The sequence below is a fragment of the Mirounga angustirostris genome, unplaced genomic scaffold (genome assembly GCF_029215605.1).
Source record: "Mirounga angustirostris isolate CCGP_5_RB_7025 unplaced genomic scaffold, mMirAng1.0.hap1 SCAF_17, whole genome shotgun sequence".
NCBI classification, from domain to species: domain Eukaryota; kingdom Metazoa; phylum Chordata; class Mammalia; order Carnivora; family Phocidae; genus Mirounga; species Mirounga angustirostris.
In genome coordinates, this window is record NW_026991725.1 from 11,466,980 (window position 1) to 11,488,940 (window position 21,961).

At 39.8% G+C, this 21,961-nt stretch overlaps 1 protein-coding gene across 2 annotated transcripts in view; it reads right to left on the bottom strand.

Annotated features, from left to right (window-relative positions):
- USP32 (ubiquitin specific peptidase 32) overlaps positions 1-14,516 on the bottom strand; it is a 220,331-nt gene extending 205,815 nt beyond the window's left edge. For both annotated transcript variants that reach the window (XM_064582871.1, XM_064582870.1), the window contains exon 1: positions 14,316-14,516. In XM_064582871.1, coding sequence (XP_064438941.1) covers positions 14,316-14,373 — 58 coding nt within the window. In that variant the 5' untranslated portion in view covers positions 14,374-14,516. The remainder of the gene's footprint in view (positions 1-14,315) is intronic.
- Between the last annotated feature and the right edge of the window lie 7,445 nt (positions 14,517-21,961).

Genomic DNA, 21,961 nt, shown 5'->3' on the forward strand with positions numbered 1-21,961 from the left:
GAAACTAAAATAAATTAAAATGGTTCAAAGAATAAATTCCATCTTATGTATAATTTAACCACAATAATAAATTGCTAAAGCCAGAAAATAAAACTATGTATGTACCTAAGCTTGTGAAGATCAGACAAAAATTCACATGAAATATTTCATAAGTTCTTTACAATAATCCTAACACATACAGTTGAAAATACAATACTGATCATAAGGCGATATTCCTATTACAATCAGAAATCGTAATTTAGTGCAATTTTTGCTTTCTCTCTCATATATATGAGAAAAAGCATATTTACTTATATTTGTTAATATTAGAATCACAAGAGATACTGATAAGTAGTCATCATCTTGGGTGCATTCTCAAATCTTCAAACTGACACAAATACATAAGATAAGCAAAAGTCTCCTAAATTCCTTTGCAACCTATAACTGTCTAATAAATTCTCCTAGCATGTATAGAACTGCCATGCTGTGCAGTTCTCTTGGACCCATTATTTTAACTTTCAGTCACACTCCTATAAACTTGCAAATCGGGAGTTTGAGATATGAGCCACATGTTAAACACTCAGAAGAAAACATGAATATGAAAGTTAAAAGATGTATCTTAAAACTAAATAAGATAACTTGATTTTAAAAAGCAACACATCACAATTATATAAAGGCACCAATGACTGTAACCATTTGGTTCCTCTCCACCATCAAGCATAAACTGAACACCTATTTGTACTTAAAACAATGCGGAGTGGTTTAAAAAAAAAAAAAAGATTCCTCCTCAAGAAACTTAAAATTGAGTGGGGAGATTAAATTAATACACATAAAACAATACCAATACCATATGTATATAAAAATATTCAAATACCGAGGATACAAATTAAGAGTCATAGGAATTCAAAGAAGATTAAGTACTCTATAGTCCAGGAATGTTCCACAGAAGATCTAGGCAAAATCTAGAAGTCCAGAAAGATGAGTAAAATCAAATGAAAATGAACCCTTCATAATCTAGCTTCATTTTGCCCACTCAACACTTTGTACAATATAAAATTATTAGAATAGATGAAGGTAGAGAAAAAGTCACTCCACATAAGTGAAATCACAGAAATACGAAATGAAGAGAGTAAACCAATTGGCCCACATTTAAGAGATTAAAAAATTTTAAGTAGAGGGGCACCTGGGTGGCTCAGTCAGTTAAGCGTCCAACTCTTGATTTTGGCTAAGGTCACGATCTCAGGGTTCTAAGATTGAGCCCCCATCTGGCTCCATGCTGGGCATGGGCCTGCTTCAGATTCTCTCTCTCTCCCTCTCCCTCTGCCCCTTCCCCACTCCCCCAAGCCCCCTCATGCGCCCTTGTGCACTCTCTCTCTGGGAAAAAACAAAAATTTATAAGTACATATTAAATTACATAAATTATTTGAAAAAAGTTTCAAAAATTGCATGGAATTTTGCCATGATTTTACCATGTTTTCCTATTCACACCAACAAGTATTTGCTATTTATGAAAAATTTGAGTGTCTCAAAACCAGTCAAATCAAGGCTCACCTGCAAAATGTCAGCACTAAATTTAATCAAAGCTGCTAATTATAACAAATTACAAATCTAAAGTCATTGCATATAAGATTGTGTTTCCTTTCTCCTTCATATTTTCTACTGAGTGCTTCATGGATTCAGGTAATTTTAGTTTAGGGCCTGCAGGTATTCTTTTTAACCCAAATTTTAAATATTTATATTCCTGGAACATTTGGAATATTTGTATAAATGTCATGAGACAACTATAATTTATCCTGTAAAGATACAATTTACCAGATTATTACTATAAATTGTCCCATCCATTCAATCAACATTTTAATAAGCTCTGCCAATTACCTTCTAGGCCCCAGAGTTACTCTCGAGGATTTCAGAACTCACATAAAGTAGACAGGCAATTAAACTAGCAGCTATAATGCAGTGGGATAACCACTCCGATAAAAGTGTTAGGGCAGAAAGGGGGAGGAAAAGTAGGAGCGATATCAGGGAAGACTAATGAGAGGACCTGATGCCTGGGCTTAGTTTTGATGGATGAGGATCCAGTGAGGCAGACAGTTCAGGGATCAGGATGCCTGTCAATTCATCAATAAGCATGTACTTCATTGCCAGTCACTACACTAGCTTCTGGAAATAAAAACAATACACTTGCCCTAATTTCAAGACACTAGTAATCTTTTCAGGAATTTACTTCATAAAGAAAAGGCTTAAAATTTGGTCTTAAAAATGAGTTCACATCTCATTTAAAAAAAAATGAGTTCACCATGCACACACACACAAAGTAAATATTCTACGATTTTATTTATACAAGACTCAAAAATAGGTGAAACTAATCTATAGGGATAGAAGTCAGAACAGTGGTTACCTCTGAGGGGCAGTATCAACCTGGAGAGGGCAGGAGAGGGCAAGAGAGAGCCTACTGGAGTGCTGGAAATGTTCTCTATCTTGGTTTTGCATAGTGGTTGCTTGGGTACATAGCTAAAATTTCATCAAGCTATATAGCATCATTTGTGCACTTTAGTGAGTATAAGTAATAAAGGAAGGCATTCCAAGATCTGGGAAGCAGCATTTCAAAGGCACAGAGTGTTCAGGCAGAGCCCAAATCACAGAAACTACCTGCGCTTCCTAACACTAAAGACTGACTTTAAACCACAGGGTGTTGGGTACCTTCCACTGATGAATAAAATAACAGACGTATACTTCAGAATGGTTATTCTGGTGGAAATATAAAGAATGGACTGAAAAGGTAGGAGACTAATAATAGTCCAGAGGACAGATGAAGGCCTTTTCTAAGACAATGACTTTAAAGATGGAGAAAAAACAAAAGATAATAAGGTAGCACCAAAGGGACACTGTGATCAATCAAATGTGAACAGAGAAAAGAAAGAGCCTCAACTGATAACCAGGTTTCTGGCTTGGGCCCATGGGTAAATCACACACATGCAATATATAAGCAGATCTGTGGAAAAATAAGTTGCCTTTAGTTTGGGACTCTACTGAAATAATATAAAAAAAAATATGCTCCGCTCAAAATGAAACATTTTTCTATAAGATGTTATTTACTGCCAAGTGTTCATTCAGTTGATATCTTATTTCTTTATTTAAATATATTTGCTTGGCGGGTACCTGGGTGGCTCAGTCGGTTAAATATATTTGCTTGGCAATCTTCTGTCAACTTCAATTTATATCTATATGGTAGCAGTGATGTGACAATAAAAAATGCTTCCACCATTGATTACTCCTTACTATACCTCTAAGCCCATAAAGAATGAGCAATTTCTTGTCCTTCCATAATTAGCTGTAAAGAGGTATTCTTACCTCAGCATCTCTGACAAAGAATAACTTCTGATCTATAAAACTAAACACAGTGAAAGATTTCATTTATGGATGCTTGCATAAACTAAAAATCTCTAAACCAAATTTATTAATCAAACAATTGTTCTAATCCCACCACAGCTTCCTACCACAGCAGCTCGCCAATAGATCCCAAAACCAACTTTAAAGCAGAGCCAAAAATGACACAATATTTTAATGCAACTAACAATTTTTTAAAGGCAAAAGATGCATTTAAATATATGTACACAGACATAAAAATATGAGTTTTAAGCCTCAGGGCATACACCCATGAGCACACAAACATTTATCCTGAACCAAGTTTTCTCTAAAAGTTTAATCTGGTTGTATTGAGTAGCTAACAAAAGGCAAAAAACATGGAGTTGCTAGAAATATAGCAGTGAACAAAACAGACATGCCCCCACCCTCATGGAGTTTTATAGCCCAGTAGTACATGATCAGGAAAACTGCATTCTACGGCAATGTCTTCTTCCTATCCCAGTTTCTAACTGACCATGCAATGAAACTGCCCTAAAGCTTAAATTAAGACCCACATGACCAGAGATCAAGTATAAGAATTACTAAAAAGGAACTTCTGAATAATTACTTGGTAAAAAAACAGAGCCTCTTGGAAACTGACGAGTAGAAAAACAGAGACACAAGAATTAATTTAAAGTAAGAAAGCACCAGCTTAAGAATAAAGGTCGTAAAGCTTTATCTCCCATGCACCCTTCTTCAGGAAGCTTACCAGAGGATGAATTCCAACAAAATAACACAGTAAGTCAAGAAAGAGGAAACAAGGGATACAGAAAACAGGGGATCCAACATAAAACAGTGAAGGAAATCTCCAGGATAATGGCGAAAGAAGATCCCAGGACGGCAGCTATGCTTCGAGCACAAGGGCAATAGGTACAGATCGGAGCAGGCCAAAAGGCTCCAAGAAAATTTTTCAATATAATGAACTGAGTGAACACCTGATATATATTAACATATAGATAGACTTGGGGCGCCTGAGTGCTTCAGTCGGTTAAGCATCTGCCCTCAGCTCAGGTTATGATCCCAGGGTCCTGCGATCGAGCCCCATGTCGGGAGCCTGCTTCTCCCTCCCCTCCCTGCTCATGCTCTCTCTCGCTATCTCTCTCTCTCAAACACACACACACACACACACACACACGGATAGATTTAACAACTGGGTGGGATCTTTGGGGCTTGAATTACAGTAAATAGAAACCTAAGCAAATAAAATAGAAGGCAATTATTACAGGAAATATTTAGGAGGAAATCAAGTATACAAGAAAGGAAAAGTAATCCTACTATATTAAACTGCTTAGCTGTGAAAAGCATTTTATAAAGACCTAATTATGTAAATACTGAACAATGATCTAACCAAAATTTTAAAATACATATACCAGGGCGCCTGGGTGGCTCAGTTGGTTAAGTGTCTGCCTTCGGCTCAGGTCATGATCCCAGAGTCCTGGGATCGAGTCCCGCATCAGGCTCCCTGCTCAGCAGAGAGCCTGCTTCTCCCTCTCCCTCTGCCTGCTGCTCTGCTTGTGTTCGCGCTCTCTGACAAATAAATAAATAAAATCTTAAAAAAACAACAACAAAAAACCATATACCAAGATGAGGAAATTGGACTATAGAAGGAGCACATGTGTGTATTTGGAGGATGGGTAGCAGTGAAATAAAGAGCTAAATCCTAATCTTTAATAGTGGGATGCCAATAAATATTCCTTAAATGGAAAAAAAAAAGTATCACTACAAATGTATTATTTGGAGATATAATGTAACAACCAAATTAATAAATTTAAAGTATTAAAAATACTGGACAGTTAGCAGAGGAAAACTGGAAAGGGAGAGAGGAAAACAGTGCTTGTTTTCATAACAAACCCTGTAGAACCATTCGATTCTAAATTACGCACATATATCACTGTGATAAAAATTAAAACTAAAAGAATAAGAAAAGAAGGTGGGAGGGAGGATCATTAGCCATGGAATACAAGACAAAAAGAACCTTGGACCAAAAAAAAAAAAAGGTAATATTTATGTATTTTATTTATTTATTCTTTGCCTTTTTTTTTATTATTCTTATGTTAATCCCCATACATTACATCATTAGTTCTAGATGAAGTGTTCCATGATTCATTGTTTGTGCATAACACCCAGTGCTCCATGCAGAACGTGCCCTCCTCAATACCCACCACCAGGCCAGCCCATCCTCCCACCCCCCTTATTTATTTATTCTTTAGTGAGCTCTATGCCCAATGTGGGGCTCGAGCTCACGACCCCGAGTTCAATAGTCACATGTTCTACCAACTGAACGAGCCAGGTGCCTCTAAAATTTATTTTTACATCACCTGGACCTATATTTAGAACCAATGAAAACATTCTATGTTGATGTTAATTTTATTCTCAGCTTCCGAAGTAACACTGTACAACATGTTAAGCAAAAAAGTTTGCAACTCTAACCTTACATTTGGCAGTAGGATGCTACTTGTCATCACAGATGAAAAGTACATGAAAATCACTGTAAAAATAAATTATTTCATGGGCAAAATTATTAAATATTTTATTTTACCAAAAGACATTCTCAAGTGTTCATGAACATAATACTTAATGCCATACTAGTCTCTTAATGTCTACTCAGGAATTTAATTAGGTATCTAAATTTAAATATCTGAACAAACAAAATCACATACTATACTTAAGGCTCTTATATTTTTAACTATCATTCAAAACGTTTAGTACATTTTTCTAAGTTGATTAAAGGAAAAGAAATCTTGAGATCAATACATCACTTAATTTACTCAATCCCTATCAGTACTCGATCCTTTACCCTCCAACCTTACAAACATTATGCAAGTTCTCTAAATCTTCTATCATTTATACATTTATACATTCACCCAGCCATCCAATATTTACTTAGCACTTAAAATATACCCAGCACTGCACTTATCCTGGCACTGGAGATTCATCATCATGTCTGACAATAAACATGTTAATTATATATTATGATAAAGGCTATGAATGAACCATACAGAATAGTGCAATACTGACAGACCACTTCATATAAGATAGTAAAAGAAAGCCTCACGAGGCCATCAGAGCTCATACTTTAGGTATGAAAAATGAACCAGACCTGTGAAAATTTGTAGGCAGCCTTTCCAGGCTGAGAGGAAAGGAATAACAGGATCTGATTTGAATTTTAGGATCACACTGGCTGAGGCTGTGTGAAACCAGAAAACCACTGCATAGTATCTTAGCAAGGGATGATGGCAGCTGGGACTAGAGTAGTAGCAGTGAAGATGAATAGAAGTTAACAGACTGAACTGGATACCAAACTAACAGGACTAGATGACAGATTCAAACTGGGGATAAGAAGATAGGTCAGGGGCGCCTGGGTGGCTCAGTCGTTAAGTGTCTGCCTTCGGCTCGGGTCATGATCCCAGGGTTCTGGGATCGAGCCCCACATCAGGCTCCCTGCTCCGCGGGAAGCCTGCTTCTCCCCCTGCTTGCATTCCCTCTCTCGCTGTGTCTCTGTCAGATAGATAAACAAAATCTTTTTAAAATAAAATCTTAAAATCTTTTTTAAAAAAAAGAAGATAGGTCAGATGGCGAAAGAAAAGAAAGAACTGAGGAAGTCTAGAGACTCTTGGTTTTAGCAACTATGTTACAATAGTGGTACCATTTATTAGGTGGAAAAAAGACTAGGGGAGGACTACTTGGATAGAAGGGTCCTTTTCATAATAGAATCTCTTTAGAGTCTTTCACCAGTCATTAGAAAAAGGCAAGAAACCACAGCAAACCTTAAAAGGCTTTTCCCTCAAGGGCTACAATGCTGAAACAATCTAACTTCTTTTTAAAACTTTTTTTTTTTTTAAGATTTATTTGTCAGAGAGAGAGAGAGCACAAGCAGAGGGAGTGGGAGAGGGAGAAGCAGGCTCCCCGCGGAGCAGGGAGCCCAATGCAGGACTCGATCCCAGGACCCTGGGATCATGACCTGAGCCTAAGGCAGACGCTTAACGACTGAGCCACCCAGGCGTCCCAACAATCTAACTTCTTTATGGAAATGAAAGAGAAGCTGGAGAATTTCTCTGTAAAACTTCATTTTATTTTATTTTTAAGATTTTATTTATTTGACAGAGAGAGGGAGAGAGAGTAGAAACAGGGGGAGTGGCAGGCAGAGGAAGAGGGAGAAGCAGGCTCCCTGCTGAGCAGAGAGCCCGATGCAGGGCTCGATCCCAGGACCCCAGGATTATGACCTGAGCTGAAGGCAGACGTGTAACTGACTGAGTCACCCAGGCACCCCTGTAAAACTTAACTTTAGCCCAGTTTTCTTTTAATGCAGTCCAGTATCAAGGATTCCAAGAACCATGTTATAGCAAGGTCTTGATATATCAATTTTTCTGAACCTTATTTACAAGATAGTGATAAACTTGAGATTTCCCTGAAATAAAAAGAGCCTTATGTTAATGAACACTAAATCTCTAATAAAGAAGGGTGTTAAAGGAAGGCCTTCATCTTTGAAGAGATAGGTCTTCTAATAGACCTCTAACTTTTAACAGTAAATCTATAACTACTAGTTTGATGAGGCTTTTGTCAGTAATTAACTATCCACCTTTGACTTCCAAGAGATCTTTATTTTTAGATAAGAGGAACAAGAGAATTTATTAGCATACAGAAAGAGGTGGAGCGGCTCAATTTATTTATCTTTTTAAAAGCAGATTTTGCTTATTTATTTATTTAACTAATCTACACCCAACGTGGGCTTCGAACTTACAACCCCAAGATCAAGAGTCAATGCTCCTAGGACTGAGCCAGCTAGGTACCCTTAGATTGGCTCAATTTAAACACATTTATCATGAAGCCCAAAGGGTAAAAGGAGAAGCATCAATAAGCCCTGAACAGAGAAGCCATGCTTTTTGGATATGGTATGAAAAGAACTCTGAGTTCCATTTCAAGTCTTCTCAATACCATTATCAGACCATCAACCAATTTTTTAATTGGAGTATAGGTGACATACAATATTATATTTTTAGGTGATTTGACAATTACATACGTTACAAAATGCTCACCATGATTAGTATAATTAGCATCTGCCACCATACAAAGTTATTACAATATTATTGACTATATTCTCTGTGCTGTACTTTCCATCCCTGTGACTTGATTATTTTATAATTGGAGTTTGTACCTCTTAATCTCCTTCACCTATTTCACCCATTCCCCCACCCTCCTCCTCTCTGGCAACCTGTATCTATGCGCCTGTTGCTCTTTGTTGCTGTTGGGTTTATTCGTTTTGTTTAAGGTTCCATATAAGTGAAATCATATGGTATTTGCCTTTGTCTGACTTGTTTCATTTAGCATAATACCCTCTAGTCTCCATGTTGTCCCAAATCAAACCACCAACTTTTAATTCATAAATAAAATCCCTCCACCTCTGCAGCTGTTTAACATCAAAGCTTCTAATCCCAGCTCTCAGCATTAATCTCTAGTTCTTCAAATCCAAAAACAGATTTCCTACAGTCACAGCAAGAATAATCACTTCTCGGGTGCCTGGGTGGCTCAGTTGGTTAGGCGACTGCCTTCAGCTCAGGTCATGCTGGGATCGAGTCCCACATCAGGCTCCCTGCTCTGCGGGAAGCCTGCTTCTCCCTCTCCCACTCCCCCTGCTTGTGTTCCCTCTCTCGCTGTGTCTCTCTCTGTCAAATAAATAAATAAAATCTTTAAAAAAAGAAGAATCACTTCTCTAACTTTTCCTGTGACCTACCATATAATCAAGTGCCAAAAACCTCTTTCTCCAGAGAAATCACCTCACGATTGGTTGGTCACCACATTCCCAACTCTAGGTACTTACACATCTTTCTGGAAGGCAATCCTGAATGCTGTCACTGTGAAGTCTCTCTAACCAAGCACAAAGACAAACAATGAACAAGAAAAAACAAACAACAGCTGTCCAGTTTGGTAAATGGGGAGGCCATTAACCATCAAGTGATGTCACCTCATTCTGCTCATCCTCCCCAAATTCAGGGTTCATTGGTATATTTATCTCCTCTTTGTCATGGACACTCCAAATGGAGTGTCGAACTGAAGATTATGAAGAACAGCACCTGTGTAATTAGGTGACTACATATAAGCAGACTAACTTAAAACTGCCCCATTTTTCTCCTTCACATATAATAACAGCTGGTTAGGTACACTTGCAAATGGCTTAACCAAAACCTGTAATTCCACCCTAGTGCAAGAGAGCTCACTGGTAAATTTAATAAATTCAGACAAAGGCAAATAAGTGCTTTAATAAGAGAAAATAGTGCATCCCAGAAGGTAACAAGTGATATTAAATTTTCATTTATACAATGATATATTATGCTAAACCAGCTAACATCACATCATAGTATAATATCAGTGTAATTTTAATATTAATACTATGAAACTTGGTGAATAAAATCTTGGTTGGAGAGTCAATGTTTTAGAGCATATGAGGGCTGGTGGATAATAAGCAAAATGCAAAGTACTGGAATCTTCAACTATTACACACTTAATTATTCCAGTAGCAAAGACAACAACCTTTAAGAGATAAGGAAATTAAATTCTTTAACACACAATTATTGAGCACATACTATGAAATGAGTAGTGTTAGGTATTTTCAGGCCTAACACCAACACACACTCTACATCCCTATAGCACTTCCTTCTATAGCACTGTAGCATTTAACATACTATATGTTAATCATTTATAAATAATATACATATATACTACTTTTTGAAAATATTGTCCATTATCAAACATACACAAAATAGAACTTTAAAAAGAAGTTTTACTATTTTATTCCCACCTCCCATGCATTGTCCTGCATACACCTTGAGGGTATACACACTTCAGTGGACTGACCAGCCTATATGCTCCTAGAGAGGAGAGGGTCTTAGTCATCTTTGTTGAACAGTGCCTAAGTCACAGGCAGCACTCAGTAAAAATTTGCTGAGTGAATGAGCAAAGGAGCACTCAAAAACGTGAAACCACAGCATAATTTCTGACATGCTGTATTTCATCACCCAACTACTCAGTCTAATATAAGTGCCAAATTCTTCTTAAAGGGATTAGAAGAAATTCACCCACTTTATTTTATTAACACAGTTTAAACGCTAAGGACAATTTTAATTCAGCCAAGTCTTGGGGGGCAGGGGGGAAGCCTTATAATTCTGTTTCCAGAATGATGAAAAGGAGAGAGGAGCAGGAAGAAAGAATAAAGAACTGGAGATTTTTAAGGTTTCTTGGAGTTCTGAAATACTCTAAACTGCAATTCATCTTTCATTCAATGTTTTTTCTAATGCTATGTTCCAAGCATTTAGAATATATTTTTAGGAATACACAAGCCACAAACTTAGATGCAAGAGGAAGTGAAGAGATGAACATAGCTGCTAAATTCTCAGTACCCATGAAATACAGTAGATACACTTCAGAAAATACATGCAATCTAAACAGTGTCAAGCCTTCAAGGAACAGCCTATTTGTGTTCTATTCAAGACTAGATAGATAGATAGAGGCCCAAAATAAAAGCAACCACTAATACATCTACCTTAAAAAAAATCTTAAGGTATGCTTTCAGAAAACTATTAATGTTTACATAACTGACACAGTCTAGCTAAAATAGCATGCAAAACCAATCTTCCTAATTTCTAGAGCTTCCGCAACGTAAATGAGAAGTCACTAGACTGGCCTTCACTTAGGTCCAGTGAGCGTTATCTGTCATTAACATAACACTCCATTTCCAAGGCCCCATTTTAGAAGATAAACTGCCTGCAATTCCTTGTTTGCAGCAATATACAGTTGACTATTTTTTTTAATACTACCTAAGTATGGTTAGGCATTATTTACCGCTCAATAATTTTAACTAAAGCCAAGTGGGTATTTCAGAAGTTTATCAAGCTTGCTTTTCACTTGTATAGTGATTCATATAACCTACAGTGTATCTGTCCAATCCTCTCCCTACCCACACGCCCAATCACCTTACAAGGAAGACTATACGGACAGAGGTTTCAGTACCTATTTAGATTCTTCACATGCCCCTCAAAAGTTCCCAAACCACTTTTCTGCTCTTATCAAAAGCTTTATAAATTCTTTCTATAATCTTAGTAAAAGAAATTCTATAGTAGGAGCGCTTGGGTGGCTCAGTTGGTTAAGCCTCTGCCTTTGGCTCAGGTCATGATCCCAGGGTCCAGGGATCGAGCCGAGTCAGACTCCCTGCTCAGCGGGAAGTCTGCTTCTCCCTCTCCCTCTGCCCTTTCCCCCCTCATGCTGTCTCGCGCTCTAATAAATAAATAAATAAATAAATAAATAAAATCTTTAAAAAGAAAGAAAGAAATTCTATAGTAAGGTCTAACATTTGGGGCACTTGGGTGGCTTAGTTGGTTAAGCGTCTATCTTCAGCTTGGGTCGTGATCTCAGGGTCCTGCTCAACGGGGAGTCTGCTTCTCCCTCTACCTCTGCCCCTAGTCCCCCATCCCCGCTCATGTGCATGCTCTCTCTCTCAAATAAATAAATAAAAATCTTTAAAAATAAAGTCCAACATTTACTACAGTAAACAGTATGTTCAAAAGAATTACCCACTTTCTAAAAAAAGCTCCTGGTTTACATTTAGAAATACTATTTATCAATGTGCTTCTCTCTTTTGCTTCTATTTTCCTCTGAAGCAAAACTAATAAAACATAAATTTATTCAAAGAATAATTTAAAAAGGCTTTAACAAATATTTTTGCTACCTCTTCAAATACTCATTTTAAAATTCAACAGGCAAACACTTCGTAATAAATTGAACAAAGACCTTCAATCAAATCAGTTTAAAATGCACCAACTGGGGCACCTGGGTGGCTCAGCCGTTTAGCGTCTGCCTTCGGCTCAGGTCATGATCCCAGGGTCCTGGGATCGAGTCCCGCATCGGGCTCCTTGCTCAGCAGGGAAGCCTGCTTCTCCCTCTCCCACTCCCCCTGCTTGTGTTCCCTCTCTCGCTGCCTCTATCAAAAAATAAATAAAAATAAACAAAAAAATAATAATAATAAAATAAAATAAAATGCACCAACTATTGGGCGCCTGGGTGGCTCAGTCGTTAAGCGTCTGCCTTCGGCTCAGGTCATGATCCCAGGATCCTGGGATCGAGTCCCACATCGGGCTCCCTGCTCTGCGGGAAGCCTGCTTCTCCCTCTCCCACTCCCCCTGCTTGTATTCCTGCTCTCGCTGTCTCTCTCTCTGTCAAATAAATAAATAAAATCTTAAAAAAAAAAATGCACCAACCATTAATTTCATTTATATTTACAAAGGTACTGAAGTCTTAGTTTGATATGAGAGTGAGCAAGGTAGAGTTTAATAAAAGGTAAATTTTAGAATTCTTTTAATGCCAGCTACATCACCCACAAACTTAAGAAACTGAACACTTCTGAACCATGAAGCTGTAAACCAATTTGACTGATGTCCTCTTTCATGCCATGTAAGCCATTGCCTAATTGAGGCCAGACCTGTCAGGCTCGACAGCATCCCGGAAATGACTAGCCTACTAGAGCTGGAAACACATCAAGAATTTGGAATATTTCTCATATTGAGAAAAAAGTTCAAGCGAGATTGTCCGTAAGAACAATCATTACACTGTTCGGTAGAAAAAAGAAAAAGCTTATGTTTGTGATTCTGGCCAGGCCACAATGAATACACCTAAATTCTGTGCCTATTTTCTGGTAATGTCCCTCCGAATTTATCTTTTTTTCCTACATACGAACAGAGTTCACTACTAAATCCTCATTTTGAATGCCTGTCTTTTAATCCAATTTTTATTTTGTATCCTTAGCTACTGACACCATCACCTGGAGCATAGCTGGTTTCTTGACTTAGAAACCTGTTAACAATAATGCCAAGCATCCAACCTGCTTAAATGTTTCACTTCTTACCAAGAAAATCCATTAAATGTCGACAAGAATACAAGCATACATACATACACACACACACATACTCAAATCCTAGTCATGAAAAATTAAGTCACATTCTGGCCATAAACTGTGCAACAGACACTTCCAGTTAGCATGTGCTGTAGTGATCACGGACAGCGGTATCAGAGTAAGTGGTAGGGGGTTGGGGCTGTTAACACACTGTGCATCAGAGCCAATAAGCAGCAGGCTAGGACTGGCAGCAAGGCCGGTCTCTAAAGGGAGCTATAACACAATATCAGAATGCTGGATTTCCGAATGCCATTTTACGGGGAGGAGGGGGTGAGAACTGGGGATCAAGTGCAATGTAAGGCTCTGGCCAGCGTCTAAGGAGGTGAAACCCAAGACAAGGTCTTGTGGCAACACCAGCTGTCCAGTCTCATCTCACCTCAAATACAACTTAATTTGAGGTCGTTTTTATCAAAGTCAGTCGCTCAAAGGGTGAGGGGGTGGCAGAAGTGGATGATGGTAGCCCCTAGAGACTGGCAAAGGCCCTCGATAAAGGCGGAGACAACACAATTGAAGGGGCTTCCAGCAGCAAAAAGAGAAGAGGGCTTTGCAGCCGCCTCCCCTCTCCCTTGCAACCAAGGCTGTTGGGTACGAGCTCAGGATGTTGTCGGGTTTTATGAAGGAGTGATATGAGAAAATGGCAGTAAGGATGAGGGGGGCTGGAAGGGCTGGTGCCACCCAAGAAAGGGGGGCGAGGACTTCCCTGAACACAGCCAGGATAACAACGCCACCAAAGAGCACGGGCATTTCCCTACCAGCACCAGATACCCCTCTCTCTGGGAAAGCTTCTCCCCCTTCCATACGGTCCCCATTCCCAAACACTTCTCCCACCCGACCCTTCTCCCCAATAATATTCCCCATTCGCTGGCCTCCTTTCCCTTCCGCCTCTGGCGCCCCACGCCCTCAACCACTCCTCCCCTTCCCCGGTCACCCACCCTCGGGGCAGCCCGTCGCTGGCCTCCCCCGCAGCTCGCCCAGACCCCTCCCCCCTCACCTCTCCTCAGCGCCTCCTCGTAGCTGAGGAATCCGATCCGTGACTCCTTGGCGCCCATGCTCCCCTCATCCCCTCGGCCGGGGGTCGGAGCCTGATCTCGCCCCCAACCCCCCTCCCGCCCACGACTCGGCGTCCCTGGGTGACGGTGTCGGCGTCCCCCAGCCCCCTCCTCCCCCCACACTAACAAGTGCGGCTTCTGCCCCGGCAGCTCCTCCCGGCCGCCGCCACCGCCTCCATGCCGAATCACGTGACCCGCTCCCACCCCGCCCCCTTCCCCTCCCTCCTACTCCGCCCTTCTCCTCTCTCCTCCCTTCCCTTTCCTCTTCACGCCCTCTTCCCTCCCCCTCCCCCCTCCCGCCGGCCCCGCCGAGGGTCACCTGACCCGAGGCCGGGGATTGTTCCGGGTAATGGCCGCCAGGGACCACACGCTCCGCCCCGCCCCACGCTCTCCGCGCTCGGGAGCGTAGGGGAGGGGCCGAATCCCGCGCGTAACGCATCATCCCGCAGCTTCCCGCCAATCCGAAGCCGCAAGGCCCGGGAGTCCCCGCCCACCTGAGGGGGCGACTTCCGGGGCGCGCGGGGCCGTGACTCCCGCCGACGCGTTCTGGCGTCTGGCGGGCGGGGCTGGAGCAACTGGCGGTTGGAGTGTCCTTGGACAGGCCTCATCTTGGGTGGAATCTTAGGGAATCGGGGTCTGAGGGGTGCAGTGAGAGAAAGGGGCGGGCAGGGGAGAAACTCCTAACGTTATGGAAATTTTTGGCTGGGAGGGAGCTGTGAAAGGAAAGAGACCCTCAAGGATTTCCTGTGACGAAAGCATTCTTAATCCTGGTGGGGAGCTCCCTAAGGAAAATGAACCTTGTGAAAAGTTTAGAATGTCTTCCTTTTCACGTTATCCCGTTTCCCCCCTACACCCCAGTTGACTCTAGATATCCTTACACGTCCGCAAGCCCACCTCCCGCTCTGAACCTGCCTCTATAGAATCTCTAGAAGCTGCTCTGCAAAAGGCTTAGCTTGCTTCTCTCCAAGAGTTGCTCCCCACCAGAGATGTGAGGCTTGCAAGATTTACAACGGAGCCTCTTACTTTTCAAAAAAGTTATTTTTTATTGTGGTAAAATACTAACAACCATTTTTATGTACCTCATGAGTGGAATCATACAGTATTTCTCCTTTCCTGTCTGGCTTATTTGACTTAGCACAATATCCTCAAGGTTTGTCTCTTGTAGCATGTGTCAGAATTTCCCAGATTTATGGTATGATCCGGGATTCCACTTGCCAAAAGAAATCAGGGACACATATTTATACACCCATATTTATAGAACATTATTCCCAATAGCCAAAATGTAGAAATAACCCAAGTGTACATCAATGGACAGATGAATAGATGTGGTTTAGCTGACCCTTGAACACAGATTTGACCTGCAGGGGTCCTCTTGTATGTGGATTTTTTCCCCATAAACACTGTAGGGTACTGTAAGTGTATTTTCCTTATGGTTTTCTTAACATTTTCTTTCCTCTAACTTATTTTATTATAAGAATACAGTATAGAAAACATATAGCATGTAATATTTGTGTTAACTTTAAGTTATTAGGAAGGCTCTGGTTAATCAACAGTAGTAAAGTTTTGGAGGAGTTATTCAAGGATTTTTGCCTATACAGGAGGGTTGGTGCCCCGACCGTCTCGTTCAAAAGTCGTGTGTGTGTGTGTGTGTGTGCGCACATACAGGTGTATATACACACAATGTATTTTGCATACACACACACACACACACACACAATATACAGATGTATTCTATATGCAGTTGTTTAATATTCGGTTCCTCGCTTTTTAAGTCTATTTAACTTGTTTCTGTTAGTCTTCACCCTCAAAGTCACAAGGTAAAGCTTTTGGATAAGGAAATAACTTTGAAAAATAACCATTTGGATTAGATTAGACGGGAGGTGCCAGTTAGGTAATTCAGAGCCAGCAAAAGGATTTTAGTTCCTAAAGCCAACAGATTATAATATGCCCTGCTAGAGAAAGAAGGCAATACTCTTGTTTCTCTACTCACATTTCCTGGCAGACCAGATCAGCAGCATGGCATTAGTCACTGTGCTGCCCTTTCCAGTTCACCATGAGGCAGTTAATTTTAAGACCTCAGATTAGTTTAATCTAAAAGGCCATGAATAAGGGGGTTGGGAACATACTTCAAAGCCTTTAGTTTCCAGATCATTACTTTGGTATAGACAGAAGTATCCAGACAAAACAACTCTGTCGTCTTCAGCCTGCAGTTAGGTTATCATAATTAATGGGAAGTGAATCTTAAGGGCTCAGCTGTAGGGGAAAGACCCTCAAGAGTTCAACTGTAACATACCTAAGCATTATTACTGTCCCAAATAATCAATACCTAAAGGTAACCTTGGTGTGCAAAAGATAGACCTGAGTGATTATCTACCCATTTGACTTACAGTGGAATTAGAAGCAAATTGTTTTAGCTCTTTGTAGTACTTGCCCCCTTTGAAAGGTGGGACTAGAGTTGGACTTAACCTATCACATGAAATAGTAAATTATTATAAAATACTGAGGAAAGAATAGAATATAAACTTTGTAATGAAAGATTTAGAGCAGTACTAACACACAGGAATTTTTAAATTTCCTCCTTGGTTTCAGGCCTGCATTCCCATAGGGCCATAAAAATTTTCATCCAATCAGAGTTTACCATGGATTAAACACTTCTCAAAATTGTGAGTTGAAATAGCAAACTAAGAAATAGTATTTCTCCTTTGAATTAAATTAAGCATATTGAAGGCAGTGAAGAAGATAGTTATGTCTGATGGGAATTTTAAATGTTAAGCTGGGATTAAAACCTGCGTTTGGTTTGTATTACACAGTATCAGGCAGTCAAATGTTAAACATCCTTCTATAACTTAAAATTGACACAGTACTTAAGTTTGATGATGTAGAAAATCTAAAGTCTACTTGCCATGCTGAAAGGAAGTCTATTAATCACTTAGTTTGTTCATTTTCATTATATTTCACTTAATCCGTGAAGAGTTGGCCAGCCACCTGACTTTAAGCATTAGGTTGCACTTGGGGAACCATTGTTTTATCTATAATTACATGCCTGTGAAAGAGTTGTTCATATGAAGATTTAAAGCATGGGAGATTGGCATGTAATTTCTACTTCCAGTTGAGCAACCTAAATGACATTGTTCCTTAGTTTGTACTCCCAGAGAAATAACATAGGAATAGGGCAGAGTCATTTTAGAACGTGCCAAAGAGGCTTAGGTCATAGACAGGGAGGTCAGTACCATAAAGAAGGTATGCAACAGCACCTAATTTGTGGATAACTTGATTGCCACAAAATGAGGCCAACAGGGTATGAAGCATGACTATACAGTAAGAGAATTGGGATTTTTCTTCTAGTATTATGCCCTTGTTGCCTTACAATGACAAAATACGAGGATGTGGTCACTGTGTTATATTTTTAAAATATAGGTATTTTAGAGTAAATGAAAATGTAACTTTCAGCACTTCAAGTTATTTTTAATGAAAATTATATATATTCTATGTAAAAAAAAAGTTTTTCCATCAGTAAAAAAAAAAGTGTATATAAAGTAAAAGGTCACACTTTCTACTTCACCCAGTCTTATTCCCTAGGGGTATGTATCCTTCCAGTTTTCTGTAACTATACCCACTACACACCTTTTTCTTAGCCACATACTAATTTGCAATTTCTTTTTCAATCAATAGTATAGCTCAAACTGCTTTTCATGTCAGCTTGTAGATTTACCTTATTCTTTTTAACATACATAATGTGCCAATTTTGTGTATTTAATGTATAATTAACCAATCACCTGTTGATGAACATTAGTTTCAAGGGTTTTAATATCACAAACATTGTTGCAATTAACATCCTAGTACATATATCCTCTTTACAAATGTGAGTATATCTGTAGATGGACTTTCTAGAAGCTGAACTGCAGAATCTTAAGACTATGCACCTTTTAAGTTTTAATAGTAGATGTTGCCAAATTGCTAGAAAGATTTGGACCATTTTCATTCTAATCAAGAGTTTCTGAGAAAACCAATTTCCTCTCACCTTGCTAACATTAATATCAATTTAAACTGATTTTTGTCTTTACCCTCTACCTATCACAAATCTTACCAACACAGAACTGAATCCCTGCTTTTCTAGACGTGAAATTCATTTTCATTTTAAACCTGGACAAAGGGGCATCTTGGTGGCTCAGTTGTTTGAGCATCTGCCTTCCGCTTGAGTCATGATCCCAGGGTCCTGGGATCAAGCCCTGCGTTGGGCTCCCTGCTCAGCGGGGAGTCTGCTTCTCCCTCTCCCTCTGCTGCTCCCACTCCGCTCGTGCTCTCTCACTTTCCCTCTCTCTCAAATAAATTTTAAATAAACAAACAAACAAACAAACAAACCTGGACAAAATATTTTAAGAATGACTAAAGAGATGTCATTCTCAGGACGCCTGGGTGGCTCAGTCTGTTAAGCGTCTGCCTTTGGCTCAGGTCATGATCCCAGAGTCCTGGGATCGAATCCCACATCAGGCTTCCCGCTGAGCGGGGAGCCGCCTTCTCTCTCTGCCTGCCGCTCCCCCAGCTTGTGCGCGTTCTCTCTCTCTGTTAAATAAATAAATAAAATCTTTAAGAGATATCATTCTCTCATCTGCATTTAAAGGTGTTTCTCCTTTCTGTTTATCATTCTTTAAGAGGTGCCTAAATTTGGCAAAATTTCAACAGTGCCTCTTCCCTAGGAGCTTCTGACTCACAAGATACATAAGCTAAAACTAAGAATGGGAAAGAAGTAAAACATTCAAAGTGAGGGCCTTTAACTTAGACGTACTTTAGAAGGTGTCTTTTTCTGTCTTACCACAATCCATGCTTCGCAATTTACCCACTGAACCTACCAGTAAATGTTTACTCTTTTATAGTACTCCAAATTGCCCTCCTCCACCCCAACTGCAATGATGTTGTATTTGTCTCTTTCAAATTAATAGTTTACAAGGTTAGGGAATGGGTACCGTGGACAGTTTCACCAGTAACTGTTGTTGTTGTTAGCTCCTGAAAAATCAAGCAGCTTCTTTTTAGGCCTCGTCTCATCTTATTCCTTCTATGCCTTCTAATGTGACAACTATATTTTACTCGCAGGCCAGTCTTTTCCAGCAAAATAGAAACTACAAGTTTAAGTACATTAATTGAATTCTAATCAGCAGTTAAAACATAGAATAACACAGAATCCAGTTCTGAACAGATAAGATATGCCTTACTTCAGTTTCTCGGATCGAAATAGCTTTGTCAAGTCATCTGAAGTCCAGCTTATCATACTAATATGCTTTGTTAAATATTTGAGAAATGCCAACTCTAGCTGTATACCTTAGACTTTGATTTGTCTAGTAGATGAAGGCTTTAAACTCAATCAGGCTTTTTCCAGTTCTTAAGTTCTATTATCTTATTATCTCTTGAAATGTACATTCTCTTGCCAGCTCAAATCTTTTTATTTTTAGGTCAGGCTGAGTTTTTTCTCACCTGGCTATTAATATAATGCTTCTATTCTGTTTTCCACCTTTTACTAACTACCAATTTGCTATTTGTCTAATTGTTCTCCCTTTCTTCACTCCAAGCTTCCTTTCGACTAATAACTATTATTTTGATGGGGAAGACTATGCACGCATGGGGAGAGGGGCTATATGGGAAATCTCTGTACTTTCTGTTCAGTTTTGCTGTGAACCTAAAACTGCTCTAAAAAATCAAGTGTGTTAATCAAAAATTCTGATAGAGACATACCTGCCTACATGTAGGTATTTAATAGCTAGTAATTGTGGTATAAAATTCAAAAACTCTGACATTCACAGTGGGAGTGAAGATGGAGTAAATCATTAGTCTTCAAAGGAGTTAGTAGGTGAAGCTAGATATGCAGTATGTGAGTTGTGATCTAGGTTTAGGTAAAACTTCTTGCTTGGCGGTCCTGATCCAACAAGTAAAAAATTTTAAAAATCCCAATGTTTTCTTCCAGAAGGATTTGAAGGCTATAAAATAGCATTTGGCCAAAGGTTTTTTGGCAATTATATTTATTTACTGGCATTCTGGGGGTGGGGGTGACATCAAATCTGGATTTCTTTGAAAAAGGAAGGAAATTCATATAAAAACAGAGGAAGTTGAGAAGTGTCTCACTCATGTCTAACATCTTCTCACTGCCCCAACATTTAGTATGAAAGTTGCAAATAGCTCATTTTAAAATTGATTAAGCATCTTCTGTGTGCAAGGGACTGTGTTAAACCCTAGGGAGCACAAAGATGAATTCTTTTTAAAGCCTCTAGGAAGTACTATGATCAAGACAAATATAGTATGTTATGGGAACTGAGACTAGGGAGAGTCCAAATTAAAGGAGTGGGGGAGGGAAGGAAGCCTTGGGGGATGGGAGTCTTGAAGGACCAAGTAAGAAATCAGCCATTCATTCACTCCTTCAGCAAGTTCAAAGTGCCTAGTATGTAGCAGGCATCATCCTAGGTCCTGAAGATATGGAATTGAACAAAGAAAAATTCCTGGTCTTACGAAATTTACTTTTTAGGGAAAACAAAAGACAATAAAATAATGGAGTCCATTGGTAACAAGTTCTGTGGAGAAAAATTGCAGAGAAAGGAGACAGGAAGTGCTGAGATGAAGGCTGTAATTTAAAATAGAATAGTCAGGGCGCCTGGGTAGCTCAGATGGTTAAGCGTCTGCCTTTGGCTCAGGTCATGATCCCGGGGTCCTGGGATCGAGCCCCGCATTGGGCTCCCTGCTCAGCGGGGAGCCTGCTTCTCCCTCTCCCATTCCCCCTGCTTGTGTTCCCTCTCTCGCTGTGTCTCTCTCTGTCAAATAAATAAATAAAATCTTTAAAAATAAAATAAATAAAATAAAATAGAATAGTCAGGGGCGCCTGGGTGGCTCAGCCGTTAAGCATCTGTCTTCGGCTCAGGTCCTGATCTCAGGGTCCCAGGATCGAGCCCCACATCGAGCCCCACATCGAGCCCCACATCGAGCCCCACATCGAGCCCCACATCGGGCTCCCTGCTCGGTGGGAAGCCTGCTTCTCCCTTTCCCACTCCCCCTTCTTGTGTTCCCTCTCTCGCTGTGTCTCTCTCTGTCAAATAAATAAATAAAATCTTTAAAAAAAATAAAAATTAAAAATTAAAAAAATAGAATAGTCAGAGAGGGGCAAAAAGGTGATCTTTAAGCCAAAATCTAAAAGAGATAATGGAGTAAACCTTGTGGAAATCCTAGGCACCAAGGCAAGAGCATCCTGGCTGGTATAAGGATCAGTAAGGAGCAAGTGTGACTGAACCCTGAGGGAAGTGGTTGGAGGTACATCCTCCCTGAAGACTTTGGCTCTTACTATTTAGAAAATGGGACGCCATTGAGGGATTTTGCATAGAGAAGAGACCTGTCATACACTTGAAATGGATCTCTTTGATGTGTTGAAAATGAACTGGAGTGAGAAAAGAGATGAAAGGGTAAAAAGACAGAGGAGCGCCTGGCTGGCTCAGTTGGGAGAGCATATGACTCTTGATCTCTGGGTTGTGAGTTTGAGCCCCAGGCTGGGTGTGGAGTTTACTCAAAAAAGAAAGAAAAGACAGAAAAGGAAGGAAGGAAGGAAAGAAAGAAA